The sequence below is a fragment of the Pelobates fuscus genome, chromosome 2, assembly GCF_036172605.1.
Source record: "Pelobates fuscus isolate aPelFus1 chromosome 2, aPelFus1.pri, whole genome shotgun sequence".
Taxonomy (NCBI): domain Eukaryota; kingdom Metazoa; phylum Chordata; class Amphibia; order Anura; family Pelobatidae; genus Pelobates; species Pelobates fuscus.
The window spans coordinates 2,875,127-2,900,323 of NC_086318.1; the positions used below are offsets into that span (position 1 = coordinate 2,875,127).

Below are 25,197 nucleotides of genomic sequence, written 5' to 3' on the forward strand. Positions count from 1 at the left end.
TACCGGGCACTCACTGTCTCACCTGGCTGGGTATCATTAACACACACACAGCGATACCGGGCACTCACTGTCTCACCTGGTTGGGTATCATTAACACACACAGCGATACCGGGCACTCACTGTCTCACCTGGCTGGGTATCCCTAACACACACAGCGATACCGGGCACTCACTGTCTCACCTGGCTGGGTATCCCTAACACACACAGCGATACCGGGCACTCACTGTCTCACCTGGCTGGGTATCACTAACACACACAGCGATACCGGGCACTCACTGTCTCACCTGGCTGGGTATCATTAACACACACAGCGATACCGGGCACTCACTGTCTCACCTGGCTGGGTATCACTAACATACACAGCGATACCGGGCACTCACTGTCTCACCTGGCTGGGTATCCCTAACACACACAGCGATACCGGGCACTCACTGTCTCACCTGGCTGGGTATCCCTAACACACACAGCGATACCGGACACTCATTGTCTTACCTGGATGAAAATAATGGAGGTACTGGGTGCTCAATGACTCACCTGGCTGGGTCCAACATACGTCATTTCAAATTTATTCTTATAGATTGTCCTGCGCAAACAGCAATCAAACTGTTCAACCCCTCCACAAAGAGTGCCCTGCAGAAAATTCATAAAACGTCTAATGTGACTGCTTTTACCGAATTAGTGAAAAACAGAGATATACCTCCCCAATCAAGAATATATATATAAATGTGGCAAACCTAGCCACTTCTGGACTATATTAAATAAAGGTTGTCCGTAGGCTGAATGTATTACTGTGTATCTTGATTGTGTATGTATTATATTATGGCCGTTCGCATGCTGGCAGCCGTAAGCTACCAGCATGCAAACCTTTTGTTTGACGAAATGCGGCTATCTGGGCCGTTCGCCAAACGAATACGGGCTCCCCAGGTAGACCACACACTCAGAGTCGTGTGGCACTAATTAACCGATTGCAACAATGTTGCAATCGGTAATTAAAGGCTCTCCTAGGTGGCCGTCGTTCGGCTACCGACCATGCGGCGGTCGGCCATCTTGGATCCTTTGTTTCTGCAGCGGTGTTCGGTCGTCGAGAGCCTGGAACTGAAAACGGCTACGCAATGATCCGAACACCGCTGGACTTCCAGAGCGTTCGGGAGTTCCGCGTTCACCACATTCTGTTCTCCATCGATGTTCGGTAGTTTCAAACCGAACTCGATGGTTAAGTGTATTTTGTGCGGCGTTTGGTTAGTTTAGCTGGGATCTGAGCGGTATTCTCACTAAATGTGCCCGCAGACCCCAGCTATCTACCGAACGGTCGTTCGTATGAAAGCGAGTAATATTATGCGAAATATGGATTTCTATGTGAATTGCCAGTTTTGCTGCACGAGGGGATAATCCACTTAATCGTCCATTTTAGTGGGAGGATCCCTCTCGTGCAGCAATGCCTGTTGGGATAATTATACTGCCTGATGGGAGAAATCCCCTGTAACATCTGTAAGGAAACCCCTTGCAAGGGGAACTGCATAAATATGGAAGTCTGTGAATAAAGCGAGTTAGTTGACTCCCAAACTGTGTTTCGTCCGGTTATTGGGAGGATTGGGAATATTGCCGTGCTTTCTAACTCTGACTGTGGATTACCTATGACATCAACGGAGATCGTGGACTATACTACTGCATTCCGTTACAATTGGTGGCAAGCGACGGTGTTACGGACCGTTTCAGCATAAAAGGGAATAAATCGGTTTAGGCGATAATCCCCTTTTCCAAACAGGCACAGCTACTGCAGAACATCAAAACTCACGAACTGGATATAGATGAATAAGGTAGCACTCCAGCTGGAACCTCACGAATAGCTGCTAGCAGATGAATAGGAAAAGCAGATATCAGCTTACACTCCTAGCAGTCAAATCTCCAACAGCATACAGTGAATCCCCCCAAGAACGAGACAAGGCTCCGTGTTGAAGGTCAAGCAGTGGTCTGTTTATTCAGGGCTACCTGCCCCTGTATTTATGCAGGTCTCCCACCTGGTGGACACTCCCCTAGGGGACCAGATGGAAGACTGAAACAGCAGACAGACATGTATCATTTTTGTACACACAGCCACAATACTTTCCCACAATGCATCCTGGTTTCCTCCTCCCTGCCCTGGAGATAATTAATGAAGTAATTCAATTATCTCCTAAGACAAAGGCCAGACTCCATTATGCACATGGTGACACAGAAACAGACTATCACTATAAAATACATACAGACACATTTTATACATAAAACACAGACATGTAACATATCCCCAGATAGCTCAGGTCTGGGTGCACATTATTAGGTGAATGGCACCCAGACCACCCGAATACATTTTAATTGCCATGGAGCCAAAGTCTTTAATTGCACTAATATGCTCCATGGCAGGCTATCTGGGTTACTACAGTTCACATAAAACATAAACTACCGAATTTCCCTGCATTCACCAAATTCATACGAATTAGAACCAGGGGCTGGAGGTTCAGCGGTGCCTGCACGTAAAAGTGTCCGATTTTGGTGCATGAAAGCCGGGCAGAAAAGTGTTGGCTGCCCGGGGAGCTCCAGAACAGCGCCACCTAGCGGCCGCTAAATGTAACAGCGGCCACACAGTTAACAGGCAATTAACCGCAGCTTCAGGGAGGTAAATGGAGGGCACACTCCAGCTTCTGGGTGGCCAATTAACAACGCCGGCCGGCTTCCCACGGCTCTGGGGAGGTTGGTGAACCGCTGTTTGTTCGGTAGATGAAATCTACCGAACTGCTGTGCAGAAAGGGAGAAATAAATCATTCTGCACAGTAAAATTAACCCTTTAGCTGCCGGTCCATAGTCCAGAGGTAGCAGGCGGGCAACCAGGCTCCTCCAATACAATGTGGCGAGATTGGTTTCGTCACAGACGGGATCCGAACCTTACAGCCGAAAAGCAGTGTTCGTGTAAACTGAAACTACCGAACAAGGAAAGCAAGGGCAATTCGTATGGAGATTGATTATACCATACTGAAACGACAGACTTTAAAAGAGCTACTGGAAGCCAGGGGTAAGATAGCCAGCAACAAATCCAAAGCTGTGCTGATCGCTGAACTGATGGAGGGAGACGGAGCTCGCAGCGTTACACCCCCACCAGCCATGGAAGAGACCCCATACCAGAGAGAGCTGAGAACCAGGATGGCGTTTCTGCCACAGCCAGTACCCATGGAAATAATGACCGTGCTGATGTCAGATGTGCATGATTATCTGATGGCAAACCGCACACCAGAGACACCGCCTAGGGCAGAGTCTGTTACTGCCTCCATATACGGACAGGTAAAACCCAAAGTCCCACATCACGCATTTAAAGTATTTTGTGAAGAAAAAGATGAGATTGACGGGTATTTACAAGATTTCGAGAGGCTGTGTGACTTGCACGACTTGGAACCCGCAGTATGGGTACCCCTACTAGCAGGCAAATTATCGGGTAGGGCGGCCGAAGCCTAGCGCGCTGTGCCCCGAGAGGACAGCAAAGATTACCCAAAAGTAAAAAGGGCGATCTTGGAGAGGTATGCCATCACCCCAGAGGCGTACCGGCGCAAGTTCAGGGGCTTGCGCAAACCTGAGAAAGATTCCCATGCAGAGTGGGCGCACAAGCTGGATCAAGCATCACAAGGCTGGATACAAGCCAGCAACGCTATCAATATGGAAGAATTGCGGCAGTTAATGCTGCTGGAGCAATTCTTTAATGGCTTGTCCCCAGAAGCACAAGAATGGGTGAGAGATCGAAAACCACTCACCCTAACCAAAGCGGCTAGACTAGCGGATCAACATTTTGATGCCAGGAGGCATCACGGACTCCAAAGTAAGACTTTCCCTCGACTCACCGGGCCACCCAGTAACTTTTCTCCTACCGGCCCCACCTGTCCAGGCCCGCACCAAGTAATCCACCACCCCCCTCCCGATACAATGGCCGGGCTAACATCCAGTGTCACACCTGCAAACAGTGGGGACATATCTCCCAGAGAGTGCACGCAAAACCGGAGCAGACAAGCGTGGAAACAGGTGCGACAAAATTTGACACCAAGGGCTGCTGCTCATCACTATCAAGTAGCACCGGCCACCCAGGAAATGCTGAGCGCCCAGACCGAGGAGCCTCTAGGAGTACTCCACGAGGTGATGTCGGTCCGAGCCACCGACAACCGGCAGCATCATCGTCAGCTAGTGACCCTGGAAGGGAAGGAGGTAGCGGGGCTCCGAGATTCGGGGGCCACTCTAACTTTGGTTGCCCCGCATTTAGTCCCAGGTTCAACTCACACTGGCGGATCAGTGGCAGTACGGGTGGTAGGGGGAGCAGTATACCGGCTACCCACTGCCAAGGTACATTTGGATTGGGGTGTGGGAGAGGGAACTGTGGAAGTGGGGCTTATGCAAAATTTACCCGCAGATGTTGTACTGGGGAATGACTTGGGCCAGATGACTTCTGCTTTTATACCCCAGGCTCCGTACCAGGAAGCCCATCCAGTGACTACACGGCAGCAGGCTCGCACCACGGCTCCACCGATACACTCTGAGGCTCAGGTAAGAGACCATGAACCCCCCACGACTCACATGTCCTGGAATACCCCGACTACCTTTGCGGCAGAGGTAAAGACAGACCCCACCCTACAAGTATATAGGGACCGGGTACACACATACCAGGCAGGGCTAGAGGGGGAGCGGTACACGTGGGAGAAAGGGTTATTATACCGCGTTGCGGCGAGGGAAGTGGGAGGGTCTGTCACCCTGACAACCAAACAGTTAGTGGTACCACAGAAGTATAGGCAGGAGCTACTTAGGATCGCTCATGATATTCCCTTGTCCGGACACCTAGGGATGACCCGTACCAGATACCGCCTAACGCATGCTTTCTTCTGGCCCGGAATTTCTAAGGACGTGCGACAGTATTGCACCTCCTGTGACGTCTGCCAGCGAGTAGGTAAACGAGGGGACCGCCACAAAGCCAAGCTATGTCCCCTACCCATTATTGCAGAGCCCTTCAGCAGGGTAGCCGTAGACATAGTGGGGCCCCTGCCAAAGCCCGGCCCCTCTGGCAAAAAGTATATCCTAACTATAGTGGACTACGCCACCAGGTACCCAGAGGCTGTAGCCCTCACTAACATTCATGCTGAAACCGTAGCTGAGGCCTTAATGAAGGTATTCTCCAGGGTGGGGTTTCCCCAAGAAATAATATCTGACCGGGGCACCCAATTCACTGCCGAGGTCACCCAACATATGTGGAAAGTATGTGGCATTAAGCCAATAGTCAATTCCGCCTACCACCCCCAGTCCAATGGACTATGCGAGAGGTTCAACGGTACGCTGAAGCAGATGCTTCGTACGTTTGGGGAAACCCACAAGGACTGGGAGAGGTTCCTACCTCACCTGCTCTTTGCATATAGAGAGGTCCCCCAGGAATCGACAGGATTCTCCCCGTTTGAGTTGCTGTTTGGGAGGAGGGTGCGGGGACCCTTGAATTTGATTAGGGAACACTGGGAGGGAGAGAGTAACACAGATGGAACCCCTATCGTATCATACGTACTGGAGTTCCGGGACCGTCTGGAGGTGCTGACCCAGACTGTGCGCACCAACCTCCAGGCGGCCCAGCAACGCCAGCGGCGCTGGTACGATAGAGGAGCCAGAGACCGCAGCTTTCAGGTGGGACAGAAGGTTTTGATTTTAAAACCCGTCCGCACAGACAAGCTGCAGGCCATCTGGCAAGGCCCATATCAGGTGGTAGAGCAAAGGTGCGACACCACCTATGTAATTGGCCCCTGCTCAGGGGTAGGGAAGAGACGCATGCTCCACGTGAACATGCTCAAACCCTACCATGAGAGGATAGAGGATGTGACGGCGATCTGCGCCTCAGCCTCAGAAGATCAGGAGAATCTGCCCCTACCTGACTTACTAGAACCGGAAGAGCCGATAGAGCCCTCCCGGGGGGTTCAGCTGGGGGAGCGGCTAAGCCCTCAAGAGCGTGCACAGGTACAAGCGCTGATTGTAGCTAAAGGGGCTACCTTCTCCAATTTACCTGGGTACACTCCGCTGGCCACCCACCGAGCTGAAACCCGGGACAGCTACCTATGCGACAGGCTCCATAGCGGGTCCCTGAGTCAGTCCGGACCCATATGAAGGCAGAATTAGACGAGATGTTACAGCTAGGGGTTATCGAACCCTCAGATAGCCCCTGGGCATCGCCGGTAGTCCTGGTACCTAAAAAGGACGGCACGACCCGGTTCTGTGTCGACTACCGGAGGCTAAACGACAAAACAGTGTCTGATGCCTACCCGATGCCCCGGATAGACGAGCTGTTAGATAAGATGGCACGGGGCCAGTATCTCACTACCATTGATTTGTGTAAGGGATACTGGCAAATTACCCTAGCCGATGACGCCATCCCCAAGTCGGCGTTTGTCACTCCGTTTGGCCTGTATCAGTTCAAGGTCATGCCCTTCGGAATGAAAAACGCTCCGGCTACCTTTCAGCGGATGGTAGATCGACTACTGGACGGTTTTTAGGAGTATGCCTGTGCATACTTAGATGACAAAGCCATATTTAGCCAGACCTGGGAAGAACACCTACGCCATATAGGGGCTATTTTAGACCGTATTGAGGAGGCAGGGTTAACCTTAAAGCCCAGTAAGTGCCACATAGGGATGGCTGAAGTGCAGTATCTGGGGCACCGAGTGGGGTGTGGGCAGCAGAGACCCGAGCCAGCCAAAATTGAGGCCGTGGCAAAGTGGCCTACCCCAAGGACCAAAACTCAGGTGCTAGCTTTCCTAGGGACTGCAGGGTATTATAGGAAATTTGTACCCGACTACAGCGCCCTGGCCAAACCCCTGACGGACCTGACCAGAAAGAACCTTCCCCGACAGGTTGTCTGGGCCCCAGAGTGTGAGCAGGCATTCCAACAACTCAAGACTGCTCTGACTAATGCTCCTGTACTAACTGCTCCTGATCCAACTAAAAGATTTCTTGTCCACACAGACGCTTCCATGTTTGGATTGGGGGCAGTGCTGAGCCAAGTGGGAGCAGATGGCGGAGAGCATCCCGTAGCTTACTTGAGCCGAAAGTTGCTGCCCCGTGAAGTGAGTTACGCCGCCATTGAGAAAGAATGCCTGGCCGTGGTGTGGGCCCTTAAAAAGCTACAGCCGTATTTGTATGGACAACCTTTTTCCTTACTCACAGATCACAACCCGTTGGTGTGGCTGAACCGTGTGGCTGGGGACAATGCCAGGCTGCTGCGCTGGAGTTTGGCGCTGCAGCCCTTCGACTTCACCATCCATTACCGCCCAGGGAAACAAAACGGTAACACCGACGGGTTATCCAGACAAACTGAACTTGAAAAGTGATCTGTGAGTACTCTCCCGGACATCCCCAAGCCGATCCGTTGGGATCAGACTGTGTATGCCGGCTTGGTTCTGGGGGAGCATTGTGGCAAACCTAGCCACTTCTGGACTATATTAAATAAAGGTTGTCCGTAGGCTGAATGTATTACTGTGTATCTTGATTGTGTATGTATTATATTATGGCCGTTCGCATGCTGGCAGCCGTAAGCTACCAGCATGCAAACCTTTCGTTTGACGAAATGCGGCTATCCGGGCCGTTCGCCAAACGAATACGGGCTCCCCAGGTAGACCACACACTCAGAGTCGTGTGGCACTAATTAACCGATTGCAACAATGTTGCAATCGGTAATTAAAGGCTCTCCTAGGTGGCCGTCGTTCGGCTACCGACCATGCGGCGGTCGGCCATCTTGGATCCTTTGTTTCTGCAGCGGTGTTCGGTCGTCGAGAGCCTGGAACTGAAAACGGCTACGCAATGATCCGAACACCGGTGGACTTCCAGAGCGTTCGGGAGTTCCGCGTTCACCACATTCTGTTCCCCATCGATGTTCGGTAGTTTCAAACCGAACTCGATGGTTAAGTGTATTTTGTGCGGCGTTTGGTTAGTTTAGCTGGGATCTGAGCGGTATTCTCACTAAATGTGCCCGCAGACCCCAGCTATCTACCGAACGGTCGTTCGTATGAAAGCGAGTAATATTATGCGAAATATGGATTTCTATGTGAATTGCCAGTTTTGCTGCACGAGGGGATAATCCACTTAATCGTCCATTTTAGTGGGAGGATCCCTCTCGTGCAGCAATGCCTGTTGGGATAATTATACTGCCTGATGGGAGAAATCCCCTGTAACATCTGTAAGGAAACCCCTTGCAAGGGGAACTGTATAAATATGGAAGTCTGTGAATAAAGCGAGTTAGTTGACTCCCAAACTGTGTTTCGTCCGGTTATTGGGAGGATTGGGAATATTGCCGTGCTTTCTAACTCTGACTGTGGATTACCTATGACATCAACGGAGATCGTGGACTATACTACTGCATTCCGTTACAATAAAATGCCCAATAGAACAATTATACTACTGAAATGGAGAGAGCTCTCTCTTTCATAGCAAGACGTTTTAAACTTCCAGAAAGAAATCTACTCCCACCCTACCCCATCCCATAAATTAATATAAATCAGTGACCAGAGAGAATAATAAAATCTTACAAGACTGTTTTAGCTCTTGCAGCACAGGCCATTTCTCTGCATGTTGACTTAAGGTATGACAAGCGCTCCTTCCTGAGTACGTCTGCCACGGACTCCTGGAGCAGTGTGGAAGCCGGCCTCCTGCACACTGACTATGGTCCAAGTCTGGCATACCGTTTGAGTTACCCTGCCCAGCTGCCATTAGAACAAACAAGGAAGAGATCTATAACCTCTCTCCCTCCGCTTCCAATACATCACCCAACCCCACTCAATCCACTGTTCTATGCTCATTCACACCTACAACAACAGAAGAGGTTTCTGCTCTGCTCCAGTCCTCCTGCCACACCACCTGTTCCCTCGATCCTATTCCCTCCTATCTCATCCGCACCCTGTCTCCCTCTCTTGCTCTTCCTCTCACTAACATTTTCAATCTCTCCCTTTCCTCCGGCACATTTCCTCTACCCCTCAAGCATGCAACCATAACACAGATTCTGAAAAAGTCCAACCTTGACCCCCAACTCCCCATCCAACTACTGCCCTATCTCGCTACTGCCATTTGCCTCCAAGATCCTTGAGAGAGTGGTGTATGCAAGATTGACAGTCTTCCTTGAATACAACTCTCTGCTTGACCTACTTCAGTCTGGAATCCACGTTTGTCACTCTGTTGAAACAGCTGTGACCAAAGTATCCAATGATCTTATTACTGAAAAATCCTAATTCTCCTTGATCTCTCTGCAGCCTTTGACACTGTTGATCATCAACAGCTTCTTCTCATTCTCCGTAATCTTGGTCTACGAGATACTGCTTGTGGCGGAACCAACCTCGCCACTGAGAACTGGAGAAGCCTGGTTGCTAGCCTCCTGCCCAGTGATTATGGTCCCTGGGAGATATTGCCCTTTAAGGGACTGAATTGGGGCTTATGGACTGCTACCATAATGTACTGACCCTTTAAGAACTACATTTGGGCATGTTTTAGTTTATATTGCTGCTGCTGGCCCTTTTAGAATCATCCGTGGACATATTGGGACGTTTGGGAATAATGTCCCTTTAAGACTTTGTAACATATCACAGTAATACTGTCTTAAATATTATGTAGGTATTTATGTGTTCGGTTAAACTGGGGATATGTAGAAATGTGTGTTTTATGTGTTAAATGTATCAGTATGTAATGTTATGTCTTTTACTGTCTTTTTGTCTGCCATGTGGGTAATGGAGTTTTGCCTCAGTCCTTGGAGATAATTAGATTCCTTCCCCAATTATCTCCAGGCCAGAGGGGAGGGATTGTGAGGCATTGTGGGAGGTAACCGGTCTGAGCCGGAAAGTCATGCTGACAGGGGTTTTAAAAGATACTATTACTAACTTTTGAACCCCTGGTCTGATTCATGCCATTTTTAATATGTTGTTCCCCTGAATGGATTGATTGTGGATATGTTATTATGTGAATGTGATGTATGGTTTTAGAGTTATGAAAGTTGGGTAGAAAGTATGTTTTAACTGTATGTGTAATTGGGTTAAGTGTTAATCTAAGGGGAGGAGATGTGTGGGAGGTAACATCTATGCTATTGGATATTTTACACCTCCCCTGTGGGCAGGCTTAAATGTGTAAGATGGAAATAAAAGCCAGGCTGGATGTGCCAGTCCAGAGTTCCTGTTTTACCCTCAAAGTGAAGTGTCGTCTCATTATTGGGGGAAGGATTTATTGCATGCTGTTCCAGTTGACTGCTAGGAGTGCAAGCCTATTCGTATGGTTCCTATTCAACGGTCTACAGCATTCAGAGGCTTGAGAGCATTCATATGCTTCTCAGATTCGGTGATTGTGGTGTCTGCCAGAGTGCTTGGAGTCCTCAGGAAACGCTAGGAGCATCCATTAACGGAGGTACCAAGTCGGGGTGCCAGGCGATCCGTTACACTGCTCTCTCCTCGTGCTCCTCCTACCTCTCCCAGCACTTTTTTAGTGTTTCTTTCTCTGACTCTGCCTCTTCTCCCCAACTCCTCTCTGTTGGTATTCCCCAAGGTTCTGTCCTTGGTTCCATACTGTTCTCTATCTATACTGCCTCCCTCAACCTATCCAAAACAGAACTTTTTTTATTTCCTCCCTCAAGTGTTGCTACTCCCGTGTCTGCCTCCCTCCAAGTCAACGGCGCCACCATCACCTCTACCTCACAGAATCGCTGCCTATGGGTTCTCTTTGACTCCGACCTCTCCTTCAGCCTTCATGTCCAGTCGATAACCAAATCCTGCCGTTTCCATCTCAAAAACATAGCTCGCATCCGCCCCTATCCAACACCAGGCACAGCTACGGTGCTGGTCCATGCCGTTGTTCTCTCTCGCCTTGACTACTACAATCCCCTTCTGAGTGGTCTTATGTGTTCCCAGATTGCAACGCTGCAATCTATAATGAATGCGGCGGCAAGGCTCATTTTCCTGTCCGCCCGCACCTCCCACGCCTGCCCCCTCTGTCAGTCCTTACATTGGCTTCCAGTTCCATATAGGGCTCAATTTAAGATTCTTGTGCTGCTCCAACCTACCTACCCTCCCTAATACACAAGAATGTCCAGTTGAGGCCCCTGCGCTCTGCCGAAGACCTACGTCTGTACTCCTGTACTCCCACATCTGATGCTCGCCTCCAAGACTCCCCTTCCCTTCTCTGTTAGACATTCACCCAGTCTCCACTCCTTCAAAAAAATGTTTGAAAACACACTTCTTCAGGAAAGCATATCATTAAAACTGATAGCGGGTTTTCTCTATCCCTGGATATAATTGGATTATTTTCCCCATTGTCTCCAGGATAGAGGGCTCTGTAAAACCGGTTTGGGCCAGATAGCCATGCTGCCAGCCAGGCCCAAAAGATACTTTACTAACTTCTGAACCCCTGGTCTGATTCATGCCATGTTTTGATATGTTGTTCCCTGAATGGATTGATTGTGATTATATAATTTTATGTGAATGTGATGTATATTTTGGAAGTTATGAATATGCTGTAAAAACTGTTTTTCCTGCCTGTGATAATTGCATCTTCTATTGTATAAGATAATTGAATCACAGGCAGAGGGGAGGATTTTGTGTGGGCTGTAACCTCTGTTTTATTGGCTACTGCAGAGGTGGGCTACAAAATTAATAAAAGGAATGGAACAGATCAGCTATGAAGAGCGGTTAACAAATTTAAACCTATTTAGTTTAGAAAAACGTCGCCTGAGAGGGGATATGATAACATTATACAAATTCATTTGGGGCCAATACAAACCATTGTGTGGAAATCTATTCACAAACCGGACTTTACATAGGACACAAGGCCATGCGTTTAGACTGGAAGAAAGAAGATTTCGTCTAAGGCAAAGTAAAGGTTTTTTTACTGTAAGAACAATCAGTATGTGGAATTCTCTGCCTGAAGAAGTGGTTTTATCAGAGTCCATACAGATGTCCAAACAGCTACTAGATGCATACTTGCAAAAACAGAATATTCAAGGATATAATCTTTCAATGAAGGGTAATAGCTGCTTGGTCCAAGGATAAATCTGACTGCCATTCTGGGGTCAAGAAGGATTTTTTTTCCTAGCTTGTTGCAAAATTGGAAGTGCTTCAAATTGTTTTTTTTTTTTTGCCTTCTTTTGGATCAACAGCAAAAAACAAATGTGAGGAAGGCTGAACTTGAAAGACGCAAGTCTCTTTTCAGCTATGTAACTATGTAACTACTATGTAATAACGTGTGTGTCCCTCCCCTGCATGGGAGCAGGGAATAAAATAAACTGTAGCTTGAATACCTGTTGTTGTTACTTCCAGTAAAGTTCTGTTCCAGCATTAAGCTTTGGCACATGTGTGGATTATTTGGTGATACCGGCGATATTTATTCCTGTGGATTATTGGGAATATTATTTTATGGGAAGAAGGGAATGCTTGACGGAGTAACGTATTGTACCGTCACATATACCCTTTGTGTCACTATATCCCACTCCCTCTAACATGTAAACTCACTGAGCACGCCCTCAATCCCTCTGTTACTGTCACTATACCCCACTCCCTCTAACATGTAGGCTCACCCCTCCTGTGTTCCTGTGCATCCATTTGTCTGGTTACAATTATGTGTAGGTTAGTCCACCCATTGTACGGCACTACGGAATTTGCTGCGGCTATATAAATAATAAGTAGCTTTCCTTGGGCACCCCTGGTTCTGCACTTTCCCTTCATATGAATGGAACAGAACGCTGGCTCTCTGGCGGCCGTTCGCATGAACCAAACCCACGAATAGTCCTCAGCCATACTTAGCCGCCACCGCTATGGAACCAATTTCGCTATGAGGACATAGTGGGTACCCGGTCACCTCGGCGGGACTTAGCCGCGAATGTTATGGAACCGTTTTCAGCATGAGGTGACCTTGCAGTTCCCAGACAACATGGTTCGCAGTTTTGTACCACTTTGAAACCTGCCAGGAGAGCGCTTTTTGGAGGGAAGGTACCTGAGACTAAGGGGAATAAACGCCACCAGAGACCAAGGCAGAGCACCCTGTATTGCGGCTGCAGGAGCTCCCAAAAGTTGGATCAAGTGTGCGGCTGGTCAGAACTTTAACACGGTGGTGTTTCCCCTAAACTGCATGGATCTGAGCGCTATTTGGAGAACTTGGGCACTCAGATCATGGCTATTAGAGGATGTGTTATTTGTGGGGTTATTATACATTTTTATGATGTTTTGGGGTACATGATTTGTTTCATTTTTTTTGCACCCTGCTGTTGGGGAAAGAGGTCGGCTACCTCTACCACGGCACGCTGGTTGCACTATGCCGCTGGGGAGAGAAATGACCGTCTCCCCTCCCTGTAACACACTCTACCACTGGGGAGTGAGACCGGCTGTCTCCACTCCCGGGAATACCTGCTGCTGTTGGGGAGAGGGACCGATCATCTCCTCTCCCTGTAACTCCGGCAGCCGCTAAGGAGGGGGACTGGTCATCTCTATCTTCTCTGTAAGGTCTATTAAATCTCCAGCCTCCACGGCCTGCTGCTGCACAGAGTCGGACAGTCGCCTGTACTCCTTTTCAAGCCCAAACTCCGTAATGGCCAAGTAGAACAAATCAGTATCCAGGCTTGTTGCTGGATGTCCCAGAGTCGGAGTATTGGAGTACTTCCAAACTCAGTCTCCTCCTCAAAGGCCTCCCACAAAAGACCAGGGCCATTCTAGTCCTCACCCTCTGTCGGGTCATCATCGGCTAGCCAAGGGTACTGCTGGACCACATACCACCTTAAAGCCCGGTAGCCATCATCTCCCGCCAATTCTCTCCAGACCAGTCTCTCCAGTTGAACCACCCATTCCTCCAGCAGCGGTTCTCCCAAGAAAAGGTATCCATAGACCCAATTGCGTACGATGTCGCTGTTTTGGGGCTGGGAGGGATTTTCTCCAGAGAACCGGATTCTACTTCACGACCTCTTCCCTGAGTTTCCTTCGGACCTGGTGTCTAATATTCAGTGCCATCATACTAGGTCAACTCCTCCTTGTATGGGGACTCTGCCCAGGGGCTAGCTCGCTCCATTCTCCCGAGTTTTTCTCCAGACAGGGACGCTGCACGGATGCTAGCGCTATCCCTCCTGAGTCCCAAGGATGCTTCCCTACTTGCTAGGAAGCCATCCCACCGTTGCCACCAAATGTGACTGAGCTTCCTGTACCCCGCATGGGTACCTCCGCCAATTCCACTTCCTGGAATGCTTCTGCCCCAGTCGCTGCAGCTTGACTTAGGTCCTTCTTGAGCTTTTGCACCCAACCATGCATCAGCTCTCCCTCTGCCTATTCCAAAGCAGCTCTGCTTACAGTGATTACAAATATTGCCTTTACAAAGGCAACTGAGGCTCTCAGGCCTAGCTCTTTGATTTATCCCAGAGCTAGAGGGATTCTGCAACCAGCAAACAAGTCCGAAGACTGTCACTAGGATGCCTATAAATCCACACTGGACACAAGTTCCAAAAGGAACTGACATACAAAACTTTATTCTTCTTGGGACTAGCCTATATGATGATTACATTAACCCATTAAGGACTGGACTGTTTTTGCGATGTTGTACATTTGAGACCAGGCCTCTTTTTACACTTTTGTGGTGTTTGTGTTTAGCTGTAATTTTCCGCTCTCTCATTTACTGGTCCCATACACATTATATATTGGGTTTTTTCAGGACAAAAAGGGCTTTCTTTACATACCATTATTTATATAATCTCAGGTAATTTAATTTAAAAAAATATGATTACAAAATTGAAAGAAATACATGTTTTTTGACTTTTACTTGAAAAATATTTTACTCATCTACAAAAGAGAATGAAAAAAACTGCTAAATAGATTCAAAATTTTGTCCTGAGTTTAAAAATACCCAGTGTTTACATGCTTTTTGCTATTTTTTTGCATGTTATAGGGCTATAAGTACAAGTAGGATATTGCGGTTTCAAAACATACATTTTTAAAATGTATCAATAGTGACATTGTAACAGTATTATCTGTCATAAATCTCTGAATAACATCCCACATGTACATATATTTTTTTAAAGTAGACAGCCTAGGGTATTCAATATGGGGTATGGCCAGTCTTTTTTTAGTAGCCACTTAGTCACAAACAATGGCCAAAGTTAGCGTTCATATTTGTTTGTGTGTGTAAAAAGTAATTAACTAAATTGAACACTAATTTTGGCCAGTGTTTGTGACTAAGTGGCTACTGAAAAAGACTGCAATACCTTGGGTTGTCTTCTTTTGCAAATGGTATGCCATCATGGGGGTAATTCTCATTCCTCGGCTACCATACACTCTCAAAGGCAACGTAACCAACCTGGCCATTTTCAATGTAAAAATATTTGACCCATATATTTGACCCTGTAACTTTCAAAAACGCTATAAAACCTGTACACGGGGGGGTACTGTTATACTCAGGAGACTTTGCTGAACACAAATATTAGTGTTTCAAAACTGGAAAATGTATCACAACAATTATATCATCAGTAAAAGTGCTGTTTGTGTGTGAAAAATGCAAACAAAGTCACTTTCACTGACAATATCATCGCTGTGATATGTTTTACTGTTTTGAATCACTAATATTTGTGTTCAGCGAAGTCTCCCGAGTAAAACAGTACCCCCCATGTACAGGTTTTAGGGTGCCATAGAACGTTACAGGGTAAAATACAAATTAAATTCTCTGGACTTTCGGCCTGGGTTGGTAGGCAGGTCCCTCAAATTGCAATCAATAAAATTACCTAATTATGTAAAAATATTACATAAATACACACGTAGAATTTAAATATATATGCATTTGACGTCTACGTGTATATTTATGTAAATATGTTTATGGACATATGTATATTTCGTATTATTTTTTATTTATTTATATGTACATAGATATATACACACAATTTCATTCTAAGTGTATTTTGATATAATTTTTATATATATATATTTTTTTAATTCTTTATTTTTGTTGTGCACGGAATAACAAAAGATGCTTGCAATGCCACGATAGCAGTTACAGGTATATGTTAACAGTTGCATGGCATTTGGAAAAAGGCACAATTTTTATGATGTGTGAATAAGCTTAATACACGCTAACTTTGTATGTCTGTTGTAGCGGTTCACGTTATGATCATCAGGCTTAAGACTGTAAACATACAGAGAGTATATACTAATAAGTAATAAGTGTTAAACATTGCTCAGCTAGCTAGAGTGCCCTGTTTTAATGGCTTAACCGAAGTTTAATCAAGAGTGTCAGACAGGGTTTCAGGGGAATAGTTAAAGGGTTATCAAGCTTAAGTATCTCTTGCTGCCTTAAGTCAGGGAGTTTTGCAGTGCTAAAATCATAAGTTAAAAACAAACAAAGAGAAACATTAAAGGCATGGTTCGGTCATGTCAGGATGGCTGCCCTGTTCCACCTGGAGGATAGTCATCCAATACCCTGGCTGGGTTCAGAGCGTCCGCTTGTACATAATGCATTAGGGTGAATATCCCCATAGGACCATCTGGGTTCACTATGCCCGCTTGGGTATGACGTGTGAGGGTGGGTGTCCTCTTGTGACCGACTGGGTTCAGAGTGTCCGCTTAGGTGAAGGACATAAGGGTGGGTGACCTTAAAGGGCAGGCGTGAGGTGACTCTCTTGCCGCCGGCTGGAGATGTGACCAGCGGCACGTTTTTACCAGCTCGGTTTCTGCAGGAGATTGCGATCCGCGTAGCTGGTTTGTTGCTTAAGGTTCTGCTTCTGTGCCCTGGGATCGGCCCTCGTTTGCCTAGAGGTGTGAGAGTGGTCGGCTTAGGGAAGGCGGATACCTTTGGGTTTGATTTTCCTGTGTGTGGGCCCGCATCTCTCACCTCGTGTTTTTGTGGTGTTTTAAGTAAGGGCCTTTTGTCCTTTACATTCTGCTTCCTCCGTTCCTCCAGTGCCTCCCAAAAACGATTAAAGATCGCGTCAAGTTGGTCTCCAATTTTGTCTTGGGGCCCAGTGAGGTCCGCATTATGTGAAGCGTGGCCTCTTGGCTCCTAGGTGTGTGCGTCCGCCATCTTGCTTGGCCTCTCGGCCCCCTTTGTGCAGTCTGTGGTGATGCAGGCAAAAGATGGCAGCTGTGAGTTGTGTGGACCGGGATGACCCCCACCGGTCCTGGGGGGGGACGGGATTCGGCCGCTGTATGATCAGCAGTTCCCGCTGTGGAGGTCGGCCGCCACTCCCAGCCAGGTCTGCAGTAGGTCTCAGTCGCTCCGGGCCCGTGATCCACCGCATTATGCCCCTCGATTGTGTCCGCTTGTTCCCGCTGCACTCTCAGTGCTCCCCGGTCTGGTGGGAAGCCTGTGGCAGGTCAGTGTCAGTCTGGTAGCCGGTTTTAGGGCGATGTATGCGGGGAGCTCTAGCTCCGTGCGACCGTTCAGTTAGCTGGCCAAGCCCCGCCCCCCATTTTGATATAAATTTATATATATATTAATATCAAAATACAATTTCATATAGATATATTTTTTTTTTATTATTATTATTTTTACATTATTTTTTTTTTATTTACTTATTATTTGTATTTTATATATATATATATATATATATATATATATATATATATACACACACACACACACACACACACACACACACACACGTGTGTGTAATTTAATTATAAGTGTATTTTTATATTAATATATGTACATATTAATATAAAAATACACTTAGTATGACATTATATATATATATATTATATGTTATGGTGGGGAAACTTGTGATTGAAAACCCCTTCCACCTGAAGTCTGTGGATAATGAATACAATGTTAAACAAAAATCTGCCCACCAGTCGAGCCATAAGACTTGCATTCCCACAGAAACCCCAAATCTGCAGTGATGTTACAACCGCAAAGGATTCTGGGTGGGCATATGCAAATGAGTTGAAGAATCACATTTTTGTCTCATTCCATTTTAAACATGGATTCATTTTAATCTGTGTTTGCCGTATACAACTGCTTGGAACACCATTTAGGAAAAGATGCAAAGCCAGTAAACCACTCATGGACAGCTGTTTCGTTGTTAATGCAACTCATCAGCACGAGGCTGGTTACTGGTTTGCTTATTGAGGCTTGGTAGTCAGGGCCGGACTGGCCCACCGGGATACCGGGAAATTTCCCGGTGGGCCGTCGGCACCTGGGGCCGGGGTGACCTGCGGCCGCAGGGAGAACTTGAAAGACAGCCGCAGGGGAAGCTCTTCATGAGGCCGCTGGGGGAGCAGGCTCTTCTGGGGGAGCAGGCTGTTTGTTCTGTCTCTGCTCCCCCTCCCTCGCGCGCGCGCTAGAAAGAGACCGGGGACGGAATATGACGTCATATTCCGGCTCCGGTCTCATTAAGCTGCGCGCGAGGGAGGGGGAGCAGAGACAGAACAGCCTGCTCCCCCAGAAGAGCCTGCTCCCCCAGCGGCCTCATGAAGAGCTTCCCCTGCGGCCGCCTTTCAAGTTCTCCCTGCGGCCGCCAGCACAGCTATCAGTCTGCCCACCCACAGGTACCAAAAAGTATGTATGTCAGTGGGAGTGTGTGTGTGTGTGTGTGTGTGTCATGCTGTGTGTGTGCGTGTCTGTCATGGTGTGTGTGTGTCATGCTGTGTGTGTGTGCCTGGCTGTGTCATGCTGTGTGTCTGCGCCTGGCTGTGTCATGCTGTGTGTCTGCGTCATGCTGTGTGTCTGCGTCATGCTGTGTGTCTGCGTCATGCTGTGTGTCTGCGTCATGCTGTGTGTCTGCGTCATGCTGTGTGTCTGCGTCATGCTGTGTGTCTGCGTCATGCTGTGTGTCTGCGTCATGCTGTGTGTCTGCGTCATGCTGTGTGTCTGCGTCATGCTGTGTGTCTGCGTCATGCTGTGTGTCTGCGTCATGCTGTGTGTCTGCGTCATGCTGTGTGTCTGCGTCATGCTGTGTGTGTGTCTGCGTCATGCTGTGTGTGTGTCTGCGTCATGCTGTGTGTGTGTCTGCGTCATGCTGTGTGTGTCTGTATCATGCTGTGTGTGTGTCTGTATCATGCTGTGTGTGTGTCTGTATCATGCTGTGTGTGTGTCTGTATCATGCTGTGTGTGTGTCTGTATCATGCTGTGTGTGTGTCTGTATCATGCTGTGTGTGTGTCTGTATCATGCTGTGTGTGTGTCTGTGTCATGCTGTGTGTGTCTGTGTCATGCTGTGTGTGTCTGTGTCATGCTGTGTGTGTCTGTGTCATGCTGTGTGTGTCTGTGTCATGCTGTGTGTGTCTGTGTCATGCTGTGTGTGTCTGTGTCATGCTGTGTGTGTCTGTCTGTGTCATGCTGTGTGTGTCTGCCTGTGTCATGCTGTGTGTGTCTGCCTGTGTCATGCTGTGTGTGTCTGTCTGTGTCATGCTGTGTGTGTCTGTCTGTGTCATGCTGTGTGTGTCTGTCTGTGTCATGCTGTGTGTGTCTGTCTGTGTCATGCTGTGTGTGTCTGTCTGTGTCATGCTGTGTGTGTCTGTCTGTGTCATGCTGTGTGTGTCTGTCTGTGTCATGCTGTGTGTGTCTGTCTTTCATGCTGTGTGTGTGTGTGTGTGTGTGTCTGTATCATGCTGTGTGTCTGTGTCATGCTGTGTGTGTGTGTCATGCTGTGTCATGCTGTGTGTGTGTCTGTGTCATGCTGTGTGTGTGTCTGTCTGTGTTGTGTCTGTCTGTGTTGTGTCTGTCTGTCTATGTTGTGTTTGTCTGTGTCACGGTGTGTCTGTATCATGGTGTGTGTCTGTCATGGTGTGTGTGTGTCTGTCTGTGTCATGCGGTGTGTGTGTGTCTGTGTCATGCGGTGTGTGTGTGTCTGTGTCATGCGGTGTGTGTGTACCTGTGTCATGCGGTGTGTGTGTACCTGTGTCATGCGGTGTGTGTGTGTCATGCTGTGTGTCTGTGTGTCATGCAGTGTGTGTGTCTGTCTGTGTCATGCTGTGTGTCTATCTGTGTCATGCTGTGTGTGTCTGTCTGTCTGTCTGTGTCTGTCTGTCTGTCTGTGTCATGCTGTGTGTGTGTCTGTCTGTGTTACGCTGTGAGTGTCTGTATGTGTCATGCAACGTCGTGCTGGTCTCTGCCTCTATGACTGAGATCATCAAGCTTGATGATCTCAGCCAATCTGCACTGACACAGGAAGCGCCTCTAGTGACCGTCTGAGTGTCTGTCACTAGAGGTGTCACTAGGAAGCAATGTAAACACTGCCTTTTCTCTGCAAAGTCAGTGTTTACATTCAAAAGCCTGCAGGGACAGGCTATAGACAACAGAACCACTACATTAAGCTGTGTGTGTGTGCGCCTGTTAGTGAGTTTGCTTGCTTGCATGTGTATGTGTGTGTGTGTGTGCCTGCTAGTGAGTGAGCTTGTGTTTTTATGTCAATGAGCTTATGTATATTAGTGAAATTGTTTGTCTATGAGGCTGTGTATCAATGAGCTTGTGTGTGTCAGTGAGATTGTCTGTGTCTGCATGTGAGTATGCTTACTGTATAATTAAATGTTTTACTCTGAAAGGACCAATATATTATATTAGAAAAAGCAATATATATATATATATATATATATATATATATATATATATATATATATATATATATATATATATATATATATATATATATATATATATATATATATTGCGACAATATATGGCGCAATGACTTATGGGGCTGGCATAGATTTTTTTTTCCAGGGCTGCTTTGTTTCCCCAGTCAGGCCCTGTTGGTAGTGTTTGGGAAGCAAAATCCAAATAGGTTATGGTGGGGAAATTTTTTTTTTATTAACATTAACAGTTATTTAGTTTTTATTGTACAATAGCAGGCAGACACATAGACACCTATTGTGACCATGTGATCGCTCGGTTGGCTCCTAATCCGCCATGGGCTGCAGGCAGTCTCCCCACACCGGGAGCATCGCCGATCGGGTAAGTACATTACACCGTTAGGACCGTCCTCGGTCGGCAACGCAAAAATGCCGATGACGGTCCTGAACCGTCCTCGGTCCTTAAGGGGTTAAGCTTACTGTGACAACGCAATAAAAATACAAACACTCAAATCACATTAGACAACAGACAGGAACTTCTAATATAATGACATATTTATAAAGGGATGGGAAAGACAATGTAACGGAACGCAGTATATTAGTCCACGATATCCGTTGGTATCTTCAGGAAATCCACAGTCAAGACAGAAAGCACGGCAATATTCCCCATCCTCCCAATAACCGGACGAAACACAGTTTGGGAGTCAACTAACTCGCTTTATTCACAGACCTCCGTATTTATGCAGTTCCCCGTGCAAGGGGTTTCCTTACAGTTATTACAGGGGATTTCTCCCATCAGGCATTGTAATTATCCCAACAGGCATTGCGGCACGAGAGGGATACTCCCACTAAAATGGACGATTAAGTGGATTATCCCCTCGTGGCGCAAAACCGACAATTTATACAGAAATCTATATTTTATACATTTTTACTCGCTTTTAGACGAGGGACCGTTCGGTAGATAGCTGGGGTCGGCGGGCACATTTAGTGAGAATACCGCTCCGATCCCAGCTAAACCAATCGAACGCCGCACAAAATACATTCAAACATTGAGTTCGGCCCAACAGTACCGGACATTTATGGGGAACACAACATACTAAACGCGGCACTCCCGAACGCTCTGGAAGTCCAGCGGTGTTCGGATCATTGAGTAGCCGATTTCGGTTCCAAGCTCTCGACGACCGAACACCGCTGCAGAGACAAAGGATCCAAGATGGCCGACCGCCGCATGGTCGGTAGCCGATCGGCGGCCACCTAGGAGAGCCCTTGATTACCGATTGCAACATTGTTGCAATCGATTACTTGGTGCCACACGGCTGGTGAGTGTGTGGTCTACCTGGGGAGCCCGCATTCGTACGGTGAACGGCCGGAATAGCCATGTTCCGTCAACGAATGCTTTGTGTGCTGGCAGGGTACGGGGGCCAGTATGCGAACGGCTGCAACATAGCATTATTACAGGTAACGATCTACAGTATACATTCAGCCTATGGACAACCTACAATACATATAGTTCAGAAGTGGCTAGATTTGCCACAGACAATAATTAACATAAAACAGAAATGGCAATATTTACCAGAATGTGCAATTTAGCAAGCCTTGCTATTCAGGTAGTGCATACAGCGGTTGCTAGATGTACAGGCTCCACAGGCCAATCCACCTAGTTGCTTGCAAGCATTGGCAATACATGAGAGCACACTAACATTTAACACTAAACAATTACATTAGGGTGACTAAAACATAAGAAATGTCCCGCAACCTACAAAAATAGTCTGTCTGTAGGTCCAGGTCCTCCCACAATGCTGTGAGTAACGTGTGTTTATGTTATATAGTATTGTAAAATGGCGACATTGTTTATTTCCAATACTATTGTTTTTGATGCGGTCTTTACTCATGGTGGACTTTGACTAAAACAGAAAGTTCTAACTAATTAATTGGACTTGGTGTATACACCTCCAGCATTGGATAACACCAACTGGGAGAGAAAGAAAGAGTTCAGGTAACATTTTAAATGTGAGAGGAGAAGAAACAATCATCTGTGGAAGCCGAGGGTAGGACGCAACGCGTCACATGATCAGGATCCCAGAAGACTTCGAGCGAGATACATATTGGAATCTGAAACTTAATGTGAGAATCGGCATACACAGCTTTCTTCACCATCGAATAATGTAAGCTGATTGTAATTCAGCCACTTTGAAGGCTTTTTGTTGTGGATGCTTTAATAAAGGTATTACTTGTTTGAAGCTATGGGTGTCACCCATATATAGACATATTAACAATTCGTTTGGGGTGGCATTTAATCGCTCCTTTAATAATGAGCAGGCGTGTTTCTTACTCTCTAGGAGATGTTTATCTGCACTATATTGGCCATTTCTGTGTTCTACCCGAGAGAGCTGGGGGAGCTGTGAATAGTCTATGCAAGATCTACATCATAGAAACATAGAAAGTGACAGCAGAGAAGAACCATTCGGCCCATCTAGTCTGCCCAATATTTCAAAATACTTTGAATTAGTCCCTGGCCTTATCTTAAGTCTCGGATAGACTTCGAAGGTTCTTAAAGAGACAGCATCACTCTCTGTTTAAAATGTAAACGATTGAGAGCTAGTAGAAAAGGTCTCTTAAGTGTGAGTAGGGTTCCAGCTACCCTCCCTTCTATGGTGTAACCGTGGTTATTCTTTATACAAATTTTTATCTTTGGCTGTTATTACTAAGCATGTTCCATATTGTGTGTTGGTTGAAGATGCTTGGCGCTTTTACACTAAAACTGAGCCTAGTGCTTCATGAAGGGCACTAGGGAAAGTCTACTAAACAGCAGACTGAATTAATCACCTCCCTCTATACAGTATTATTTGTTGGGATAGTGACAGGCCTGCACGGGATGCCAAAGAAGAAGTCTCTGCAGGGCCTGCCATTATTCCTCATCTGAATATAGAAAAACAAATACAGGCACAGCGGAGTTCAGAATCCAGCAAGCAGTAAGTGTTAGTGAAACTCTGCGCACATCTTACACGAAGGATTGCACAGTTTATATCCACCTTTCTTCACGAGGGAACATTGTAGTAATCTCCCCCAATGCCTCAATGAAATGTGAAGCCAAGAGTACGAGACAGAAGCACTCAGTAAAACAATCCTTAGACAAACTGCTGCATTAAGCCTCACCGACCTCATGGATGGGTGCAGTTCAACACTACCGCCAGATTTAGAGACAGACAGAATTAAACAGATAAGATGGACAAACAGACCGTTAGTGTGCGTCTGGGTGTAGTACAGTGTGTATCCTGCTAAAAGCAACACTGTCAACGCGTTTTACTTAACTCTTCCTTTTACCTCTATCTCCTCTGTTTCTAGATTTTGGAAATTCGCCAATAGGGTTTATAAAAATATAGTATATCTTTTTCAAAATTAACCCTTAATAGCATATCATGTAAACTGAAACCTTACTTAAGCCTTCTTATTGCCAAACAGGTTAGTATGAAAGTGTGAACCAATGCACTCACTGCACACAGCCGGGAGCCGTCCTTTTTCCAGGCCAGAGCCGTTATCGTGTAAAGATTGGCAATCTCCTTCGGTCGAGCTTCTTCCCACAAAGACTTCCGGGAACTCCAGTTAAGAACACGCAGCCTAGGTAGGAACAGAAAATGAACAGAAAGGATCACCACAAGAATAGCCTGCTGGCTACACAAACTATGTCCACACTGTGTGGGTGGATTAGAATCAGCCATGAAGTCCTGAATGAAGAAAGGAACAGAACCTTGGAGTACAAGCTCAGACGAAGAAATGCAAACTCCCCAAATGGGATACAGAGTCAAACCATGGCAGACATATTACATGAAATACATTGGATAGAGACATTTAAAGGAACAATCCAAACAATCTTTCTGGAAGGGGGGGGGCATGGCTAAGGGAGCAGGCGCATGCTGCAGAATTCTGCAAAACATTTATTTATTTTGTGCAAAAAGATCTGAGCCTGCACAAAAGGCAGCATTGTATTGAGGCCACAATCTATCAAATGTGTTAAAGTTGTATTGGTCTCTGGAGTGCCCCTTTAAACCAGTATTTTTATTTAGCCCTTGACACACATCCCCTGGCTGTCAATCACACACTCTCCATATAGACTTCGGGGGGGAAAAAACTATTCATTTAGAACCTTGTCTTTAATGTCCGTAGAAAAGCTATATATTTACTTCTGATATTCTTTTGCCTGCTCTGTTACGGGACACTCTAATGTTATAGTAACATTATTAATAGTATAATTTAGATAATGAGCTGGGTCTCGCTATGTATTGGTTATACAGTAACATTATTAATAGTATAATTTAGATAATGAGCTGGGTCTCGCTATGTATTGGTTATACAGTAACATTATTAATAGTATAATTTAGATAATGAGCCGGGTCTCGCTATGTATTGGTTATACAGTAACATTATTAATAGTATAATTTAGATAATGAGCCGGGTCTCGCTATGTATTGGTTATACAGTAACATTATTAATAGTATAATTTAGATAATGAGCCGGGTCTCGCTATGTATTGGTTATACAGTAACATTATTAATAGTATAATTTAGATAATGAGCTGGGTCTCGCTATGTATTGGTTATACAGTAACATTATTAATAGTATAATTTAGATAATGAGCCGGGTCTCGCTATGTATTGGTTATACAGT

At 46.5% G+C, this 25,197-nt stretch overlaps 1 protein-coding gene across 1 annotated transcript in view; it reads right to left on the reverse strand.

Annotated features, from left to right (window-relative positions):
- IFT172 (intraflagellar transport 172) overlaps positions 1 to 24,251 on the reverse strand; it is a 255,466-nt gene extending 231,215 nt beyond the window's left edge. Inside the window, exons 1-2 of the mRNA XM_063441063.1 lie at positions 24,027 to 24,251; positions 535 to 630 (exon numbers count right to left, since the gene is read on the reverse strand). Of these exons, the coding sequence (XP_063297133.1) occupies positions 535 to 630; positions 24,027 to 24,251 (321 nt within the window). The remainder of the gene's footprint in view (positions 1 to 534; positions 631 to 24,026) is intronic.
- Positions 24,252 to 25,197: the final 946 nt, after the last annotated feature.